General features: G+C 47.1%; 1 protein-coding gene across 3 annotated transcripts in view; it reads left to right on the top strand.

The window, feature by feature from the left end:
* The first annotated feature begins 8,462 nt into the window (after nucleotides 1–8,462).
* Nucleotides 8,463–21,517, top strand: part of LOC121285961 (syntaxin-2-like) — a 62,883-nt gene continuing 49,828 nt past the window's right edge. For all 3 annotated transcript variants that reach the window (XM_041202951.1, XM_041202949.1, XM_041202950.1), the window contains exons 1-3: nucleotides 8,463–8,618; nucleotides 20,454–20,528; nucleotides 21,155–21,254. In XM_041202951.1, the coding sequence (XP_041058885.1) occupies nucleotides 8,589–8,618; nucleotides 20,454–20,528; nucleotides 21,155–21,254 (205 nt within the window). In that variant the 5' untranslated portion in view covers nucleotides 8,463–8,588. The remainder of the gene's footprint in view (nucleotides 8,619–20,453; nucleotides 20,529–21,154; nucleotides 21,255–21,517) is intronic.

Here is a 21,517-nt window from a genome sequence, read left to right as displayed (position 1 = left end):
CGGTTGTGTTTGGGTAATGGTTGTGTTTGGGTAATGGTTGTGTTTGGATAATGGTTGTGTTTGTGTAATGGTTGTGTTTGGGTAATGGTTGTGTTTGCGTATTGCCTGTCTTTGGTTAATGGTAGTGTTTAGGTAATGGTTGTTTGGGTAATGGTTGTGTTTGGGTATCGCCTGTGTTTGGGTAATGGTTGTGTTTGGGTATTGCCTGTGTTTGGGTAGTGGTTGTGTTTGTTTATTGCCTGTGTTTGGGTAATGGTTGTGTTTGGGTAATGGTTGTGTTTGGGTGATGGTTGTGTTTGGGTAATGGTTGTGTTTGGGTATTGCCTGTGTTTGGGTAATGGTTGTGTTTGGGTATTGCCTGTGTTTGGGTAATGGTTGCGTTTGGGTATTGCCTGTGTTTGGATAGTGGTTGTGTTTGCGTATTGCCTGTCTTTGGTTAATGGTAGTGTTTAGGTAATGGTTGTTTGGGTAATGGTTGTGGTTGGGTATTGCCTGTGTTTGGGTATTGCCTGTGTTTGGGTAATGGTTGTGTTTGGGTATTGCCTGTGTTTGGGTAGTGGTTGTGTTTGTTTATTGCCTGTGTTTGGGTATTGGTTGTGTTTGGGTAATGGTTGTGTTTGGGTAATGGTTGTGTTTGGGTAACGGTTGTGTTTGGGTAACGGTTGTGTTTGGGTAAAGGTTGTGTTTGGGTAAAGGTTGTGTTTGGGTAAAGGTTGTGTTTGGGTAAAGGTTGTGTTTGGGTAATGGTTGTGTTTGGGTAAAGGTTGTGTTTGGGTAATGGTTGTGTTTGGGTAAAGGTTGTGTTTGGGTAATGGTTGTGTTTGGGTAAAGGTTGTGTTTGGGTAAAGGTTGTGTTTGGGTAAAGGTTGTGTTTGGGTAAAGGTTGTGTTTGGGTAACGGTTGTGTTTGGGTAATGGTTGTGTTTGGGTCATGGTTGTGTTTGGGTATTGCCTGTGTTTGGGTAACGGTTGTGTTTGGGTAAAGGTTGTGTTTGGGTAACGGTTGTGTTTGGGTAAAGGTTGTGTTTGGGTAACGGTTGTGTTTGGGTAAAGGTTGTGTTTGGGTAAAGGTTGTGTTTGGGTAAAGGTTGTGTTTGGGTAATGGTTGTGTTTGGGTAACGGTTGTGTTTGGGTAACGGTTGTGTTTGGGTAACGGTTGTGTTTGGGTAACGGTTGTGTTTGGGTAATGGTTGTGTTTGGGTAAAGGTTGTGTTTGGGTAATGGTTGTGTTTGGGTAAAGGTTGTGTTTGGGTAATGGTTGTGTTTGGGTAATGGTTGTGTTTGGGTAAAGGTTGTGTTTGGGTAATGGTTGTGTTTGGGTAATGGTTGTGTTTGGGTAAAGGTTGTGTTTGGGTATGGCCTGTGTTTGGGTAATGGTTGTGTTTGGGTAATGGTTGTGCTTGGGTATTGCCTGTGTTTGGGTAATGGTTGTGTTTGGGTATTGCCTGTGTTTCGGTAATGGTTGTGTTTGGGTATTGCCTGTGTTTGGGTAATGGTTGTATTTGAATATTGCCTGTGCTTGGGTAATGGTTGTGTTTGAGTATTGCCTGTGTTTGGGTATTGCCTGTGTTTGGGTAATGGTTGTGTTTGGGTATTGCCTGTGTTTGGGTAATGGTTGTGTTTGGGTAATGGTTGTATTTGGGTAATGGTTGTATTTGGGTAATGGTTGTGTTTGGGTATTGCCTGTGTTTGGGTAATGGTTGTGTTTGGGTATTGCCTGTGTTTGGGTAGTGGTTGTGTTTGTTTATTGCCTGTGTTTGGGTAATGGTTGTGTTTGGGTAATGGTTGTGTTTGGGTGATGGTTGTGTTTGGGTATTGCCTGTGTTTGGGTAATGGTTGTGTTTGGGTAATGGTTGTGTTTGGGTAATGCCTGTGTTTGGGTAATGGTTGTGTTTGGGTAATGGTTGTGTTTGGGTAATGGTTGTCTTTGGGTATTGCCTGTGTTTGGGTAATGGTTGTGTTTGGGTAATGCCTGTGTTTGGGTAATGGTTGTCTTTGGGTATTGCCTGTGTTTGGGTAATGGTTGTGTTTGGGTAACGGTTGTGTTTGGGTAACGGTTGTGTTTGGGTAACGGTTGTGTTTGGGTAATGGTTGTGTTTGGGTAAAGGTTGTGTTTGGGTAAAGGTTGTGTTTGGGTAAAGGTTGTGTTTGGGTAATGGTTGTGTTTGGGTAACGGTTGTGTTTGGGTAACGGTTGTGTTTGGGTAACGGTTGTGTTTGGGTAACGGTTGTGTTTGGGTAATGGTTGTGTTTGGGTAAAGGTTGTGTTTGGGTAATGGTTGTGTTTGGGTAAAGGTTGTGTTTGGGTAATGGTTGTGTTTGGGTAATGGTTGTGTTTGGGTAAAGGTTGTGTTTGGGTAATGGTTGTGTTTGGGTAATGGTTGTGTTTGGGTAAAGGTTGTGTTTGGGTATGGCCTGTGTTTGGGTAATGGTTGTGTTTGGGTAATGGTTGTGCTTGGGTATTGCCTGTGTTTGGGTAATGGTTGTGTTTGGGTATTGCCTGTGTTTCGGTAATGGTTGTGTTTGGGTATTGCCTGTGTTTGGGTAATGGTTGTATTTGAATATTGCCTGTGCTTGGGTAATGGTTGTGTTTGAGTATTGCCTGTGTTTGGGTATTGCCTGTGTTTGGGTAATGGTTGTGTTTGGGTATTGCCTGTGTTTGGGTAATGGTTGTGTTTGGGTAATGGTTGTATTTGGGTAATGGTTGTATTTGGGTAATGGTTGTGTTTGGGTATTGCCTGTGTTTGGGTAATGGTTGTGTTTGGGTATTGCCTGTGTTTGGGTAGTGGTTGTGTTTGTTTATTGCCTGTGTTTGGGTAATGGTTGTGTTTGGGTAATGGTTGTGTTTGGGTAATGCCTGTGTTTGGGTAATGGTTGTGTTTGGGTAATGCCTGTGTTTGGGTAATGGTTGTCTTTGGGTATTGCCTGTGTTTGGGTAATGGTTGTGTTTGGGTAATGCCTGTGTTTGGGTAATGGTTGTCTTTGGGTATTGCCTGTGTTTGGGTAATGGTTGTGTTTGGGTAACGGTTGTGTTTGGGTAATGGTTGTGTTTGGGTAATGGTTGTGTTTGGGTAACGGTTGTGTTTGGGTAACTTTTGTGTTTGGGTAATGGTTGTGTTTGGGTAAAGGTTGTGTTTGGGTAAAGGTTGTGTTTGGGTAATGGTTGTGTTTGGGTATTGCCTGTGTTTGGGTAACGGTTGTGTTTGGGTAATGGTTGTGTTTGGGTAATGGTTGTGTTTGGATAATGGTTGTGTTTGTGTAATGGTTGTGTTTGGGTAATGGTTGTGTTTGCGTATTGCCTGTCTTTGGTTAATGGTAGTGTTTAGGTAATGGTTGTTTGGGTAATGGTTGTGTTTGGGTATCGCCTGTGTTTGGGTAATGGTTGTGTTTGGGTATTGCCTGTGTTTGGGTAGTGGTTGTGTTTGTTTATTGCCTGTGTTTGGGTAATGGTTGTGTTTGGGTAATGGTTGTGTTTGGGTAATGGTTGTGTTTGGGTATTGCCTGTGTTTGGGTAATGGTTGTGTTTGGGTATTGCCTGTGTTTGGGTAATGGTTGCGTTTGGGTATTGCCTGTGTTTGGATAGTGGTTGTGTTTGCGTATTGCCTGTCTTTGGTTAATGGTAGTGTTTAGGTAATGGTTGTTTGGGTAATGGTTGTGGTTGGGTATTGCCTGTGTTTGGGTATTGCCTGTGTTTGGGTAATGGTTGTGTTTGGGTATTGCCTGTGTTTGGGTAGTGGTTGTGTTTGTTTATTGCCTGTGTTTGGGTATTGGTTGTGTTTGGGTAATGGTTGTGTTTGGGTAATGGTTGTGTTTGGGTAACGGTTGTGTTTGGGTAACGGTTGTGTTTGGGTAAAGGTTGTGTTTGGGTAAAGGTTGTGTTTGGGTAAAGGTTGTGTTTGGGTAAAGGTTGTGTTTGGGTAATGGTTGTGTTTGGGTAAAGGTTGTGTTTGGGTAATGGTTGTGTTTGGGTAAAGGTTGTGTTTGGGTAATGGTTGTGTTTGGGTAAAGGTTGTGTTTGGGTAAAGGTTGTGTTTGGGTAAAGGTTGTGTTTGGGTAAAGGTTGTGTTTGGGTAATGGTTGTGTTTGGGTCATGGTTGTGTTTGGGTATTGCCTGTGTTTGGGTAACGGTTGTGTTTGGGTAATGGTTGTGTTTGGGTAACGGTTGTGTTTGGGTAAAGGTTGTGTTTGGGTAACGGTTGTGTTTGGGTAAAGGTTGTGTTTGGGTAAAGGTTGTGTTTGGGTAAAGGTTGTGTTTGGGTAATGGTTGTGTTTGGGTAACGGTTGTGTTTGGGTAATGGTTGTGTTTGGGTAACGGTTGTGTTTGGGTAATGGTTGTGTTTGGGTAATGGTTGTGTTTGGGTAAAGGTTGTGTTTGGGTAATGGTTGTGTTTGGGTAAAGGTTGTGTTTGGGTAATGGTTGTGTTTGGGTAATGGTTGTGTTTGGGTAAAGGTTGTGTTTGGGTAAAGGTTGTGTTTGGGTAATGGTTGTGTTTGGGTAAAGGTTGTGTTTGGGTAACGGTTGTGTTTGGGTAAAGGTTGTGATTGGGTAATGGTTGTGTTTGGGTAATGGTTGTGTTTGGGTAACGGTTGTGTTTGGGTAAAGGTTGTGTTTGGGTAATGGTTGTGTTTGGGTAAAGGTTGTGTTTGGGTAACGGTTGTGTTTGGGTATTGCCTGTGTTTGGGTAATGTTTGTGTTTGGGTAAAGGTTGTGTTTGGGTAATGGTTGTGTTTGGGTAAAGGTTGTGTTTGGGTAATGGTTGTGTTTGGGTAAAGGTTGTGTTTGGGTAATGGTTGTGTTTGGGTAAAGGTTGTGTTTGGGTAAAGGTTGTGTTTGGATAAAGGTTGTGTTTGGGTAATGGTTGTGTTTGGGTAACGGTTGTGTTTGGGTATTGCCTGTGTTTGGGTAATGGTTGTGTTTGGGTAATGGTTGTGTTTGGGTAACGGTTGTGTTTGGGTAACGGTTGTGTTTGGGTAACGGTTGTGTTTGGGTAACGGTTGTGTTTGGGTAAAGGTTGTGTTTGGGTAACGGTTGTGTTTGGGTAAAGGTTGTGTTTGGGTAACGGTTGTGTTTGGGTAACGGTTGTGTTTGGGTAACGGTTGTGTTTGGGTAACGGTTGTGTTTGGGTAACGGTTGTGTTTGGGTAACGGTTGTGTTTGGGTAACGGTTGTGTTTGGGTAACGGTTGTGTTTGGGTAAAGGTTGTGTTTGGGTAATGGTTGTGTTTGGGTAACGGTTGTGTTTGGGTAACGGTTGTGTTTGGGTAAAGGTTGTGTTTGGGTAACGGTTGTGTTTGGGTAATGGTTGTGTTTGGGTAACGGTTGTGTTTGGGTAATGGTTGTGTTTGGGTAAAGGTTGTGTTTGGGTAACGGTTGTGTTTGGGTAATGGTTGTGTTTGGGTAAAGGTTGTGTTTGGGTAACGGTTGTGTTTGGGTCATGGTTGTGTTTGGGTAATGGTTGTGTTTGGGTAAAGGTTGTGTTTGGGTAACGGTTGTGTTTGGGTCATGGTTGTGTTTGGGTAATGGTTGTGTTTGGGTAACGGTTGTGTTTGGGTAAAGGTTGTGTTTGGGTAATGGTTGTGTTTGGGTAATGGTTGTGTTTGGGTAATGGTTGTGTTTGGGTAATGGTTGTGTTTGGGTAACAGTTGTGTTTGGGTCATGGTTGTGTTTGGGTAATGGTTGTGTTTGGGTAACGGTTGTGTTTGGGTAACGGTTGTGTTTGGGTAAAGGTTGTGTTTGGGTAATGGTTGTGTTTGGGTAACGGTTGTGTTTGGGTAATGGTTGTGTTTGGGTAACGGTTGTGTTTGGGTAATGGTTGTGTTTGGGTAATGGTTGTGTTTGGGTAAAGGTTGTGTTTGGGTAATGGTTGTGTTTGGGTAAAGGTTGTGTTTGGGTAATGGTTGTGTTTGGGTAATGGTTGTGTTTGGGTAAAGGTTGTGTTTGGGTAAAGGTTGTGTTTGGGTAATGGTTGTGTTTGGGTAAAGGTTGTGTTTGGGTAACGGTTGTGTTTGGGTAAAGGTTGTGATTGGGTAATGGTTGTGTTTGGGTAATGGTTGTGTTTGGGTAACGGTTGTGTTTGGGTAAAGGTTGTGTTTGGGTAATGGTTGTGTTTGGGTAAAGGTTGTGTTTTGGTAACGGTTGTGTTTGGGTATTGCCTGTGTTTGGGTAATGTTTGTGTTTGGGTAAAGGTTGTGTTTGGGTAATGGTTGTGTTTGGGTAAAGGTTGTGTTTGGGTAATGGTTGTGTTTGGGTAAAGGTTGTGTTTGGGTAATGGTTGTGTTTGGGTAAAGGTTGTGTTTGGGTAAAGGTTGTGTTTGGATAAAGGTTGTGTTTGGGTAATGGTTGTGTTTGGGTAACGGTTGTGTTTGGGTATTGCCTGTGTTTGGGTAATGGTTGTGTTTGGGTAATGGTTGTGTTTGGGTAACGGTTGTGTTTGGGTAACGGTTGTGTTTGGGTAACGGTTGTGTTTGGGTAAAGGTTGTGTTTGGGTAACGGTTGTGTTTGGGTAAAGGTTGTGTTTGGGTAACGGTTGTGTTTGGGTAACGGTTGTGTTTGGGTAACGGTTGTGTTTGGGTAAAGGTTGTGTTTGGGTAACGGTTGTGTTTGGGTAACGGTTGTGTTTGGGTAATGGTTGTGTTTGTGTAATGGTTGTGTTTGGGTAACGGTTGTGTTTGGGTAACGGTTGTGTTTGGGTCATGGTTGTGTTTGGGTAACGGTTGTGTTTGGGTAACGGTTGTGTTTGGGTAACGGTTGTGTTTGGGTAATGGTTGTGTTTGGGTAACGGTTGTGTTTGGGTAACGGTTGTGTTTGGGTAACGGTTGTGTTTGGGTAAAGGTTGTGTTTGGGTAACGGTTGTGTTTGGGTAACGGTTGTGTTTGGGTAAAGGTTGTGTTTGGGTAACGGTTGTGTTTGGGTAACGGTTGTGTTTGGGTAACGGTTGTGTTTGGGTAACGGTTGTGTTTGGGTAATGGTTGTGTTTGGGTAAAGGTTGTGTTTGGGTAACGGTTGTGTTTGGGTAACGGTTGTGTTTGGGTAGGGTTTATAACTCTTACAGAGTCCACCAAATAAACTAAATTAACAAAATGAGGGCTAAAATAAACACAGCCCCTAAAGTTAGGGTCATTGCAAAAAAAACCAAAGACAAAATTTAAAGGAAACTTACAACTTCAAACCAAAATGTGATTAAGGGGGTCGACAGGGGCTCTATTTGGGTTGGAGATGGGCGGGCTTTGGGGTCGGGGAGTGGGGGGGGGGGGGTGCAATTGCTGGGCGGTGGGCGTGGCCACTATTATGGTTGGCACGTGGGGGACTGTTGCTATGGAGCCGGGGGCGGGACTGGTGTTTTGAGTGGGGCCGGGCGGGGATTCGGTGTCGGAGCTGTGGCTGGGGGCGGGGCCGCGGACGCGGGGTCCGGGCTGTGGGCGGGGCCACAGCTTTGGGCAGGGGCTGGGGGCTGGTTACGGGGCCCTGAGAGTGGGGTTTGGGATGTGGCGGAGTCGGAGCTGGGGGGGGGGGGGGGGGGGGGGGGGGGGGCGGGGTCGCTGGGCGGGGCGGGGCCAGGCCGCTCGGCGTTGTTAGCTGGAGGGGCGGAGTCGGAGCTGTGGGGGGTGGAGTATCTGGGCGGGGCGGGGCCAGAGTTTAGGGCAGGGGCAGGGGCTGAGTACGGGGCTGTGAGAATAGGGTTTGGGATGGGGCGGAGTCGGAGCTGTGGGTTTTGAGGGGCGTGGGTTTGGGTGGGCGGGGCGGGGCCAGACCGCGGGGCTGTGAGCTGGAGGGGCGGAGTCAGAGCTATGGGGGTGGAAGGTGGGGGGGGGGGGGCGCTGTGGGCTGGGCGGGGCCAGGTTGCGGGACTGTGAGCTGGAGGGGCGGAGTCAGAGCTATGGGGGTGGGTGGGTGGGTGGGGGGACTCTGTTGGCGGGGCGGGGCCAGACCGCGGGACTGTGAGCTGGAGGGGCGGAGTCAGAGCTATGGGGGTTGAATGGGGGGGGGGGGGGGGGGGGGGCGGCGCTGTGGGCTGGGCAGGGCCAGGTTGCGGGACTGTGAGCTGGAGGGGGCGGAGTCAGAGCTATGGGGGTGGGTGGGTGGGTGGGGGGACTCTGTTGGCGGGGCGGGGCCAGGCTGCGGGACTGTGAGCTGGAGGGGCGGAGTCAGAGCTATGTGGGTGGGTGGGTGGGTGGGGGGGGGGCTCTGTTGGCGGGGCGGGGCCAGGCTGCGGGACTGTGAGCTGGAGGGGCGGAGTCAGAGCTATGGGGGTGGGTGGTTGGGTGGGTGGGGGGACTCTGTTGGCGGGGCGGGGCCAGGCTGCGGGACTGTGAGCTGGAGGGGCGGGGCCAGAGCTGGAGCGGCAGGAGGCGGGGCCTGTCGGCTTTGCCAACCTGTTCCCCGCTCGGTTGTGCGCATGTGCAGGTGCCGGCTGTGTTGGAGACCCGCCCCTAGCCCCCCCCCCCCTCCCCCCCTTCGGTGCCGTCACTCTCCGGTCCCGAGTTTCCATCAGGCGGATCCCGGGCGGAGGGAGCGGCGGCGGCGGCGGCGGCGGTGGCGGCGGCCCGGCCACTGATCCCAGGCAGGGCTGGACCGACCCGGGGTTTGTCACCATGAAGGACCGGCTGGGGGACCTGCGGGCGGTGAGTGAGGGGTCGGTGCTCCCGGGCGGGTTCCCCGGGGTTGGGATGTCGGGTAACCCGGGTCCTGGGGAGGGGGGGGTGGGGGTGGGGGTGGGGGTGGGGGTCCGGGACCGGCCGCAGGCCCCTCGGCCCCGGGATGGGCCTCCCCTCAGCTCCCGGCTCCGCTCGGTCCGGGACCGTTATTTACCCCTGCGGGGCGGAGGCGGCTCCGGCTCGTCAAACACAGACTCGGATCCGCAAACTCGCCGGAGATTCCGCTAAAGCTGCAGGAAATTCCGGGGTTAGAATGAGGGGGGCGCAGAGTGTACCCGAGCCCCGAACCCGCCTAAACCCCGCTCCCCCCCCCCCCCCCCCCAGGGTACCTGAGCCCCAAACCTGGCAACCTCCCCAGGGAACCCCAGCCCAACCCAAGCCCAACCCCCCCCCCCCCCCCCAGGGAACCCCAACCCCAAACCCAGCAAACACCCCCCCCCCCCCCCCCCCAGGAGACCCAAACCCCAAACCCAGCAATCCCCGCCCCCCCCCGGGTAACCCCAACCCGAGCCCCAATCCCACTCAGGGAACCCCAACCCGGACCCCAACCCAAGCCCCAAACCCCTCGGGGAACCCCAACCCGAGCCCCAAACCCCTCGGGGAACCCCAACCCGAGCCCCAAACCCCTCGGGGAACCCCAACCCGAGCCCCAAACCCCTCGGGGAACCCCAACCCGAGCCCCAAACCCCTCGGGGAACCCCAACCCGAGCCCCAAACCCCTCGGGGAACCCCAACCCGAGCCCCAAACCCCTCGGGGAACCCCAACCCGAGCCCCAAACCCCTCGGGGAACCCCAACCCGAGCCCCAAACCCCTCGGGGAACCCCAACCCGAGCCCCAAACCCCTCGGGGAACCCCAACCCGAGCCCCAAACCCCTCGGGGAACCCCAACCCGAGCCCCAAACCCCTCGGGGAACCCCAACCCGAGCCCCAAACCCCTCGGGGAACCCCAACCCGAGCCCCAAACCCCTCGGGGAACCCCAACCCGAGCCCCAAACCCCTCGGGGAACCCCAACCCAACCCCAAACCCCTCGGGGAACCCCAACCCAAGCCCCAAACCCCTCGGGGAACCCCAACCCAACCCCAAACCCCTCGGGGAACCCCAACCCAACCCCAAACCCCTCGGGGAACCCCAACCCAACCCCTAACCCCTCAGGGAACCCCAACCCCAAACCCCTCAGGGAACCCCAACCCCAAACTCCTCCGGTAAGCCCAACCCCTTGGGGAACGTCACCCTGACCCAAAGCCCTCCAAGGAAATTTCAACCCAACCCGAACCCAAAACCCTCAGGAAACTTCAGCCCAACCCTCAATCTCCCTAACTCCCAAACCCCCAGAAACCTCACCCCAACCCTCCGTTCACCCAAACCTGGAAACTTCACCTCAAACTCTCAAACCCCAGGAAACCTCAACCCAGAACCTAAATCCTCAGACCTCTGGAAACTCCCATCCCCCAAACCCCATCCTTCTCAATGCCATTAGAAAAGACAACTTTGAGAGCTATAGCTGTCTCTCCATTGTGGTAGAGGAATTTCATGAGGTGTATTGTACTTTCAGATAGCGCAATCATAGGGCTAGTTTTTAGAATGAACTAAAAGCTGGACTTAAACATGGATTTTTGAAATGGTAAATTCAATGTTCTCGTGAAGCGTAAAAATTCAGCTGTTTAAATTCTGCACTTAGATTGAAAGGTTTGCCTTAAAACAGGATATTATAACCTCTCATTGCAGAGTGGATCTGCTTCCAAATGCCATTAAAAACAATGCAGCAATGTGTATCTACTGCAGTACTGGGCACTTTGGATAGTCTGAGTGTGTCAACTGAAATCCCCTTGTCGACTATAGGGAAGCACATCACAATCAGACTGGCGGACGTTCGTATAATGGAAGATTAGGCCAAGATGAAAGACTTCCATTCTGTAACACCTCTCATGACCTCAGGATGTCTCAAGGCAGCCAATTTGCACACAGCAAGCTCCCACAAACAGCAGTGACCAGACGATTATGGTGTGGTGACAATACTTGAGGGATAAATATTGAGCAGGGCACTGGGGAGAATGCCCCTGCTCTTCAAAACAGTGGTGTGGGATCTTGTCCACCTGGGGAGAGCATAAGAGGCCCTTGGTTTAACGTCTCATCTGAAAGATGCTTCCTCCGACAGTGCAGCACTCCCTCAGCTCTGCCCTGGGAGCGTCAATCTGGATTATCAAATCCCTGGAATGGGCCTTGGAGTGAGTTGGAGTTGACAGTGCTGCCCATTGAGCCACAGCAGATACTGATGTAGCTTTTAAGGCATTGCTTCAGCTGTAAGCTTCACTTCAACTGCCCTGTGGTTTTAAAGGTGTGACATTTCAATCTGTTTTGAACTGTCCTGCCTCTCAGTCATGTTAGGTTTGTATTGCACATTTCTAAACATCGTGCAGCACCTGTAGCTACTGTGCAATCTCAGTGGAGTACTATTGACAGCTGGAATTTGAGACTGAATTGACCTAGAAACAATGGCTACCTGTGACCCTGGATATGATCTCACTGTCGCTTAGGTTTTTCATAACTTGTATGATTTCATATTTTAATACAGCAGAGCTGCCATTTTCTTGGGTCTACAGTACGTTAGGAGTTGTGGAAATGTTAGGAGACAGGAGATGAATTGTTCTACAACAACTTGCATTTATATGGCAGCTTTAGCATAGTAAATTATCTTAAGGTGCTTCACTGGAAGGTTAGCATACAAAATTTGACGCTGTAAGGAATAGCTTGGTCAAAGTGGGGGGTGGGGTGGGATGGGGTTTAAGGCAAATCTTAAAGGGGAAAGAGGCAGGAGAGGTTGAGGGAGGGAATTCCAGAGGTTGGACCCAGAAAGCTAAAGGCAGGATCACCAATACTGGAGCAGGTGTCCACGATGAGAAGGAATGCAGAGTGCTCGCAGGGTTGAAGAGCTGAAGGAGGGGCCAAGGAGGTTTTTAAACACAAAGTACAGAAGTTTAAAACTGAGGCGTTGCCTGACCGAGATCCAGTATAGGTCAGTGAGCACAGGGTGATGGGTGAATGTGATTTGGTACGAATTAGGACTGAGCAGCAGAACTTTGGATGAATAAAGTTGCTTTATTATTAGAAGCATTTTTGTCAGCTGCTGTGGGATTCTTTTAATGAGAACTGAAATGTGTTGATGCAGATGGTTGGTGTGAATTTTATTTTTGCTGAAAATACCTTTGTGAAGTCTCTCACTCTAAGCTGCCGCTATCAGGGTGAGTGAGTTAATGAGGTTGCACAATCACAACAGCTAGAAATCTGAATACAGTGTATGTCAGCCTTTGAATAGATCATTTAGTTAGTTAGACTTGAAGAACATGCACTGATGCAGCACCTTTCAGAATATCTCAATGCTTGACAGCCAATGAAGTATTTTTGAAGTGCAGTCACTGTTATAATGTAGGAAACACAGCCAATTTGCACACAGCCAGCTCCCATGGACAGCAATGAGATAATGACCGGCTAATCTGTTTTAATGATGGTTAAGTGATTAATATTGACCAGAGGAGCTCCTCCTGCTGCCCTTCAAAATAGTGAGATGGATCCTTTCCCACCACCTGAGGGGAATTCAGGGCCTCAGTTTAACGTCTCATCTGAAAGTTGGCACCTCTGACAGTGCAGCACTCCCTCAGTACTGCACTGTGTGTGTCAGCCTAGGATTATGTGGTTAAGTCACTGGAGTGGTACTTGGACCTGCAATCTTCTGACTCAGGAGAGTGTTACTGAACTCAAATTAACCCTGTCTGTGTGAACACCTTCCTTCAGGGATCACAGGATCGCTTTGCTTTTCATTTCTTCCTTCAGCACAGCTGATGATCATAGTCCAGGTATATGCTTCATACAAGCCTCAAGCAAGATTAACTGAGAGTTACAGATTGGGAACTCAGTCGAGCAGCTTCTGATCTGTACTACTCGGTTACACACTCCACCTTTCAATATCTGCTGCGTTCCTCTAGATCCGACTTTTTGCATATTTCTGATTTTAACCCCTCCAGCTTGGGGACTGTGCCTCCAGCTGTCTAAACCCTAGGCTCTGGAATTCCCTCCCTAAACCTCTCCACCTCTCTCTCTCCTTTTAAGACACTTCTTAAAACCTACCCCTTTGTCCAAGCTTTGCTCACCTGTCCTAAGATCTCCTTATGTGGCTCAGTGTCAAATATTGAATTGAATTTCATTTGACACTGTTCAAATGCTCCTCATGTTCGTCCTTAACTCCACCCCCCCCCCCCCCCCCCCCCCCCCCCCCACCAAACTTTGTGAATCAGCTGGAACTGGGAACTCACCACAATGTGTCCCGTTGCTGTGTGCTGGTATGTGCTGCTCTGTCCCTTTTCCTACTTTTATGGATAGTGCAGAACGTTTAGTATTCTTGGGAGCAAGCAAGGCTGTAAAATATCTGTGGCACCATTTTGTGCTTGTCTATTATCTAAACACTCTAGCAAATCCTAAAAAAAGGCTACAACTCTTCAATGCACCTTGACTTTTTTTGGACTGATCTAGTCAAAATATAAAAATTGGCAGCCTTCCTGAAATACGCGCTATTGTAAGTGGTGAGCTGTTTGAACTTGGATACAGCTTTGTTCTTGAATTTTGATGAATGGGTCTACGCGTTGTGCACATTGGCGCTGGGCGTAATCTGTCCTGCAGTTGGTTCTTCACTGCAAGTACAAAGTGGCTTGAAAGAACATCAAGAAAAAACACTTGGGTGGAGAAAGTTGGTGATAAGATCTGGTGGGCTTCAAAGTATTGAGGAAACAGCACAGCTGCATCACATTCAAACCACTAAAACTGCTTATCTGTATTGTACCCTGCCTGAATTTGTTTTTACTAACAGTAAGAGATTCTTTTCGTTTTATTTTTCCACTGACAATGTTGCAAGAATCGGTACATTGAAATGGAGGAATACACTTGTACTGTAACCAGAGCAAGAAGGGATGAAGCCTGTCTTTTCTGGGAATCAAAGCCACAGACGTAAAATTAAGTTTCGCTGAACTACTAATTTTCCTGCAATTGAACATGCGGATGATTCCATGGGATTATTGTGTGTGCCTGTAATTTACCCCTCAGGCTGTCAGTTTTTTATATTCTTCACGTTTACCAAGTCTCCCTTTCAGCCTGAATTTATGTTAAATCTAGTCCAATTGAGTCTTTCCCAGGTCCTCTGAACTCTAGAACCCACTCTTATCATCTACAGTTACTCTTCATCGCTGGTGTATAAACAAATCCCTATTCTTCATATCAAAACAGAGAAAATTGTGAAGGAGAGGGAGGGTGTGGTGAAATTGCAACCCAAAGAAACTTGGTTAAATATGGGGGAGGTGGCTGGTGGTGGTGTTACTGGACTGGTGATCCAGAGATCCAGGGTAATGCTCTGGGGATCTGGATCCTAATCCCAGATGGTGGGATTTGAATTCAATAAAAATCTGGAATTAAAAGCCTAATGAAACCATTGTCGATTGTCGTAAAAACCCATTACTAATGTCTTTAGCCCCCACTAAGGAGTAGGAAAACTGCCATCCTTGCCTGGTCTGGCCTACGTGTGACACCACATCTGCAGTAATGTTGACTTTAAAATGTCCTCTGAAATGGTCTAGCAACTCACTCAGTTGTATTAAACTGCTACAAAGTCAATAAAAAGCAATGAAACCAGATGGACCACGTGGCATCAGCCTAGGCACCGGAAACAACAAGTTGTGCCACACAACACGATGGAGGGTATCCTCAATGTGAAGGCGGGACTTCGTCTCCACAACGACTGTGCGGTAGTCACTCCGAACGACATTGTCATAGACAGATACATCTGCAGCAGGCAGGTTGGTGAGGATGAGGTCAAGTATGTTTTTCCCTCTTGGTCCCCTCACTACCTGCCGCAGACCCAGTCTAGCAGCTATGTCCTTTCGGACTCAGCCAGCTCAGTCAGTAGTGGTGCCACTGAGCCACTCTTGATGATGAACATTGAAGTCCCCCACCCAGAGCCACCATCAATGCTTCCTCCAAATGGTGTTCAACATGGAGGAGCACTGATTCACCAGCTGAGGGAGGGTGGTATGTGATAATCAGGAGATTCCCTTGCCCATGTTTGACCTGATGCCCTGAGACTCCATGGGGTCTGGAGTTGATGTTGAGGACTCCCAGGGTAATTCTGTATACCACCTCTGCCGGTGGATGGTGATGGTGGTGTCTGGGACATTAGCTGTAAGGCATTGTTCATTGAGCACGAGTCAGGCTGTTGCTTGATTAGCCCAGATACAACTCTCCCAATTTTGGCACAAGCCCCCTGAAGTTAGCAAGGAGCCCTAGCAGAACTGGAGTCAATGGGAATCAGGGAAAACTCTGCTGGTTGGAGTCATACCTAACACAAAGAAAAATGGTTGTGGTTGTTGGAGGTCAGTCATCTCAGCTCCAGGACATCACTGCAGAAGTTCCTCAGGGCAGTGTCTGAGGCCCAAACATCTTTAGCTGCTTTATTTAATGACCTTCCCTCTATCATAAGGTCAGAAGCGGGGGATGTTCGTTGATGTTCACCATTCACGACTCCTCAGATACTGAAGCAGTCCACGTCCAAATGCAGGAAGACCTGGATAATATCCAGGGTTCAGTTGACAAGTGCCAATTAACATTTGTGCCACACAAATGCCAGGCAATGACCATCTCCCAACAAGAGAGAATCCAACCATCGCCCCTTGATGTTCAATGGCATTACCATCACTGAATCTCCCACTGTCAACATCCTGTGGGTTACCATGGACCAGAAGCTGAACTGGACAGCCATATAAATACTGTGGCTACAAGAGCAGGTCAGAGGCTAGGAATCCTGTGACAAGTAACTCACCTGTCCACCATCTACAATGCGCTTGCCTGGATGAGTGCAGCTCCAACAACACTCAAGAAGCTTGACAGCATCCAGGACAAAGCAGCCTGCTTGAATGGCATCACATCCACAAACATTCACTCCCTCCACCACTGATGCACAGTAGCAGCAGTGTGTGTACCATCTACAAGATGCACTGCAGGAACTCACCAAGGCTCCTTAGACAGCACCTTCCAAACTCACAACTGCTACCATCTAGAAGGACAAGGGCAGCAGATAGATGGGAACACCACCACCTGGAAGTTCCCCTCCAAATCACTCACCATCCTGACTTGGAAATATATCGCCGTTCCTTCACTGTCGCTGGGTCAAAATCCTGGAACTCCCTCCCTAACAGCACTGTGGGTGTACCTACACCACATGGACTGCAGCGGCTCAAGAAGGCAGCTCACCACCACCTTCTCAAGGGGCAATTAGGGGTGGGCAATAAATGCTGGCCTTGCCACATCCCGTAAATGAATAAAAAGCTTTTAAAAATGCTTTTTATTTTATCTGTTATCACTAAAATACAAGGCACAAAGGGTTTAAAAAAAGGCATAGGTAAGAATATATAAACTGGTAGTTATCAACACACCATGGGAATTGGGGGCAAAGAGAAAGGAAAACGCACCAAACCTCGCAAAAAATATTTCTAGAAACATATGTTTTCCAGATATAAACAGTCAACAATCTCTTGGATAAAAAGGAACACATGACAGCTCCCACAAATATTAAGGAAAAGGGGAAGGATTGAAAATCCTTGAACGAGTTGTGATGAGAGTGAAGGAAATGTTTTAAGTGCAAAGGAAAATTGGTTGGAAGGTGTGAAAACTCACTTTATCCAAATTAGGGAAGTGAAGTGGAGAAGCATCAAACTGAGAAATATGAAAGATAAATCAAAATGAGTTGACCCCATTCAGCGGCTGATTGGAATTAGATAAAATCATAGAGTAATTCAAGCCCATCGAGCCCGTGCTGGCTCTTTGAAAGGTCTATCCAATCAGTCCCGTTGCCCTGGAAATTTTTCCCCTTCAAGTATTCATCCAATTCCCCTTCTCCAAGTTACTATTGAGTCTGCTTCCACTGCTCTTTCTCTCAGCGCGTTCCAGATTACAATATCTTGCTGAATGAAAAGTGTTTCCTGGTACTGTCTTTTTTTTGCTTTTACTAATCACTTTAAATCTCTCCCTTTTGGTGAGTGACCCTCCTGCTCCTGGCAACACTTTCTCCTTATTTACACCATCAAAACCCTTCATTATGTTGAACATCTCTATCAAATCACTTTTTTGACTTGCTCTGCAACATGGCGAACAGCCCTTCTCCAGTCAGTGGCAGTTTGGAAATTGGCTGTGAGTGATTTTAAAATATCCCAGTTAATGGGAAACTTGCTAGGTCTGGTCAGTCTCTGACTTGATTTTCCACAATAACTTTCCTGGTGTCCAGTTATGCCCCAGGTTGAGGATTCACCCCTTGCCTCCACCACTGCCTTAGCCTATCAGCTGTTGAGACCTGATCCATGCTTTTGTTAGCTCCAGACTTAAGCATTCTGACTCTCTCCTGCTCAGCCTCCCCTTCTCCAACCTCCATCAACTTAGCTCATCCAAAGCTCAGCTCTTATCCTACCCCCAACACCTTGAGCTTAAAATTCTCAACTTTGTGTTTAAATCCCTAACTCTCTACCCTTCACCAGCCCTGTACAAACTCGTTAAACTGAGCAGAACACCCTGGCAACTTTTTGCATGTTTTGTTAAAGTTTTCATTATGTGCTGTTCCCTGCACGGCCTTTCCAACTGCAAATTCGTGCATCGCAGCCAAGTTGATCCATTTGGGAGATAGTACATCCTGTTGTACAATTGTGGAACATTATAGCACAGGAACAAGACTGCTTTCTCTCTTTTCGTGCCTTTATTTTACTGATCATTATGATGCCTTCAGCACTGCAGGAGGCCAAATGGAAACTAAGAACAGCATTTGAACAACACAGGACAAGAGCAAAATGATCCAGATCCTGAAAGACTTAAAATCTGGTTTGCTGATTCTAAAATTGAGTCTATTTGCACCACAAAAACTTAGTGACACGTTTTTATTCATTCATGGGATGTGGGCGTCGCTGGCTGGGCCAGCATTTATTGCCCATCCCTAATTGCCCCTTGAGAAGGTGGTGGGTGAGCTGCCTTCTTGAACCACTGCAGTCCCTGTAGTGTAGGTACACCCACAGTGCTGTTAGGGAGGGAGTTCCAGGATCTTGACCCAGCGACAGTGAAGGACTATTGATTATAGTTGCAAGTCAGGATGGTGAGTGGTTTGGAGTGTAACTTGCAGGTGGTGGTGTTCCCATGCGGCTGCTGTCCTTCTAGGTGGTAGAGGTTGTGGATTTGGGAGGTGCTGTCGAAAGAGCCTTGGTGAGTTTGTGCAGTGCATCTTGTAGATGGTGCATACTGCTGCCACAGTGCACTAGTGGTGAAGGGAGTAAATGTTTAAGATGGTGGATGGAGTGTCAATCAAACAGTGTGCTTTGTCCTGGATGGTGTCGAGCTTCTTGAGTGTTTTAGAAGCTGCACTCATCCAGGCAAGTGGGGAGTATTCCATCACGCTCTTGACTAGTGCCTTGTAGATGGTGGACAGGCTTTGGGAGTCAGGAGGTGAGCTACCACAGAATTCCTAGCCTCTGACATCTTGTAGCCACAGTATTTATATGGCTGGTCCAGTTCAGTTTCCAGCCCATGGTAACCCACAGGATTTTAGTAGTGGGGGGATTCAGTGATGGTAATGCCATTGAATGTCAAGGGGAAATGGTTAGATATTCTCTCGTTGGATATGGTCATTGCTTGGCACTTGTCACGGTGATAATGCAAAATCTTTACACACACCCATTTGCAGTAAAATTTGGGTAAAGAGTAAGAGTGTGCAGAACCCTGAAGCTGTGTCACTTTTTGGATAAACACATGAACACATTACAGATTTAGTCTGTCTAAGCCTGGACTGAGGCTAGAGGAAGTATTGTTGTGTAACACCAGGGTGTGGCAGGAATTTCAGATGAATTAAGAATAACACATCAGAAGTGATGGTGTTAGGAAATAGAGACAGTAAGTTATATTGGTATTTGTGGGTGTTAGGAAAGAGTTTTAGCTTTAAAGTTTAAGTTTGATTTGTAATTCTGTATCTGTATTAAGAAAGGTCAAATTGAGTTTTAGTTTTGCTTTAAAAGGTGCTTGCAGCTCTGCGCGTTTTACGACTGCAAGCTAAGTTAAGCAAACAAGAGTAGAAGAAAAACAGTGCTGTTGCCTAGCAACAGGCACCCAGAGAAGCAGGTCCCTCCACAGACTCTCAGAATGAGAAAAGCAGTTTTGAGTTCAGTTTTGAAGACTGCCAATCAGAAGACACCTAGAAGGAACAGATAGCCAGCCCCAAGCTAAAGAAATACCCCAAAAATCCAGGGGAGTGGAACAGAGAAAAGTCCCAAGCAGACCACCTAGTTAAAGGAAGGACAGGAACCTGGAAAAGGTCCAATTAAGTGAAGTTAAGAGTGAAGGGCAGAGTGAAAGGCTCCAAGCTTCAGATTTAAAGAAACAAAAGCTGCATGAAGTGGATTTAAAGCGAGAACAGATTGCAAGAGGCAAAGTCCAAAGAGACAACTGAAGGTCTGTAACTCTTTACTATGGGCATGTGAAGCATTGGTACTGTTGATAGCTGAGCATTTGAGAGTGTGCATGGAAGACAGCTTGAATGAATGTGGTGACTCGGAAGAGAACATCAAAAGGAGAGTTCAAAACCCTGGAGGTGAACCCTTGAGGAAGACGTCTGAGAGAAAGCATCAGTTTGGGAGAAGATTCCAAGGTGAGTTCTTGGAAAGTGGAGATTGGAAACCCTCGTGTGAAAAATTGAGTGCAGTGAGACCAGTTGGCTCACAGTGTAACAAGTTTCTGGGGGTAGTTGAGAGATCCATAGCATCTGGTTGAGGTGGCATCTGTCACTTGGTTCCAGACCGCAGGGTGCCATAGATTAAATGGACTGTGTACTTACTGTGGACATTAGAGTATAAAATAGCTTTTATAACTTGTTATCCTTACACCTCTGTATATATCTGTAAAGGCATAGTTGTGGGTGAAGGAGTATTGTAATATAGCTCTTCTTCTCTTGTTTAATGTTTTATTCTTCTAAGAGTTCATTAGCTGACTCCAGTGACACTCTGCAGTGGTCAGTCTCCACGTATCTAAACCAACAGATAAAATTTAGGATCTAAGAAGCTGGGCTGCACCTGGGATCAGGCTTGTCCAATGGGGTAACCTCAGCTGGGATCATAACAATAGACATAACAAGGTTTGAGTGGTTTCTATGGTTTTTATATATATATATGTGTGCTCTCAGACTTACAGCAATGTGGTTGACTCTCAACTGCTGCCTAGAATGGCAGAGGAAAACCACTATGTTGTATTCAAGAAAGCGGTTCAGCACTACCATCTCAATGGCCATTAGGGATGGGTGACCAGTGCTGACCTTATTAGCAATGCCCACACCTGAGATAAATAAAACCCCAGTGGCTGCTCTTACACTCCTGCCATTCCTCAAAGTGACTACTCAAAATGTTTGCCATGAGTGGAACTGTAGCTTGAAATTTTGATTTGCAGAAATGAGTTCTACAAATAAAGTATTGTGCCTCAGAATAAGCACTACATCAAACAAATACACCAGGGGAATCAAATGAACACCAAGGAAGATGTGATTTTACAGGGAAAGATTATGCTGGAGAAACGGACAGCAAGTGAGGAGTTTGGAGATGGCATGACTTCCAGGGGATGGGTCAAAGCCAGTGAGGGACACAGCAATAACAGTGCAATGTGGAGTGAAAATAACAGGTTTTAAACCATAAAGAAATAAGTTCATTTTATTTGCTAATTGCTGTTTTATTTGGTTGTCCGTTTATAGTACAAAGAAAATTATGACGATGAAGTGACTATCACTATGGAAAAGGAGCACTTTATGGATGAGTTCTTCCATCAGGTAGGAAGTTGGAACTGAATGGATGGGTGGGGGGAGTTTTGATTTAACTGTAGGTATTATTTGGTCCTGTTACGGTTACTACTCGTACTGGCAAAAGCACTTGGCAGTATGTACCCTTTTCTCCCCCTTCGTCATTGTTCTTTGCCCCTTTCCCCATTTTGAGGAGCATGAGGACTACCAGTGCTGCTACTCTCCCTATTTGTAAAAGTATCTGACACCCACCAGTTCACCATTTCCCTGCCTTACTGAGGAAGAGCTCCCTCTTGTTGGTTTGCCTTATGAATCACTCCATGGGCTGTTGGTCTGCGCTTGCTGTCTGAGAAGCCCAGCAATGTTACATGCGCTGGGCTGTACTGGAAGAGCTAATACCCAATCATGTAAATATTGACATGAAAGCTTGGCCAATTCAAAAGTCACTTCTGGAGAAGGGCCACCAATGAAAATAAATGGCTCTCCATCAACAGGGACTTCTGAAAGCACCAGATGCATTGTGTTTATATCTTACTGTGTGCATTTATGTCATTTTGTGATCCAATTTGTTTGGTATTTAATGCCAATTCTGTGTTAAATTGGTGAACTGGCTATACAAATACAACTTGTAACTACAGAAAGGATTTACGCTACAGGTTGAAGAAATCCAGGGATACATTGACCGTATTTCTGAAGATGTGGAAGAGGTGAAGAAGAAACACAGCATCATCCTATCAGCACCAAACCCTGAAGGGAGTAAGTAACAGCTTGAAAAAGTTTCAGATTGCAGCTGTGTTAATGTTATACAGATGTTCTGCTCACAGTTTGATATTAGTGTCATGTGGGTTGGAAGTTGCAGTAATGAAAAGCAGTTTGGAATTTAACCAGCTCCTACCCGCAGTTAAGAAATGTTGGATCCGGTATAGAGCCTCTACTGTCATGACATTAACTGGATTCCTGATAAAGGCTGTAATAAACAGGAAATTAAGTTTGATGGGAAGCGTCTGTATGACAGCCAA

Source organism: Carcharodon carcharias, chromosome 13, assembly GCF_017639515.1.
Source record: "Carcharodon carcharias isolate sCarCar2 chromosome 13, sCarCar2.pri, whole genome shotgun sequence".
Lineage (NCBI taxonomy): Eukaryota > Metazoa > Chordata > Chondrichthyes > Lamniformes > Lamnidae > Carcharodon > Carcharodon carcharias.
Note: the sequence above shows the minus strand (reverse complement) of the source record. Positions and strands in the feature narration are given on the sequence as shown.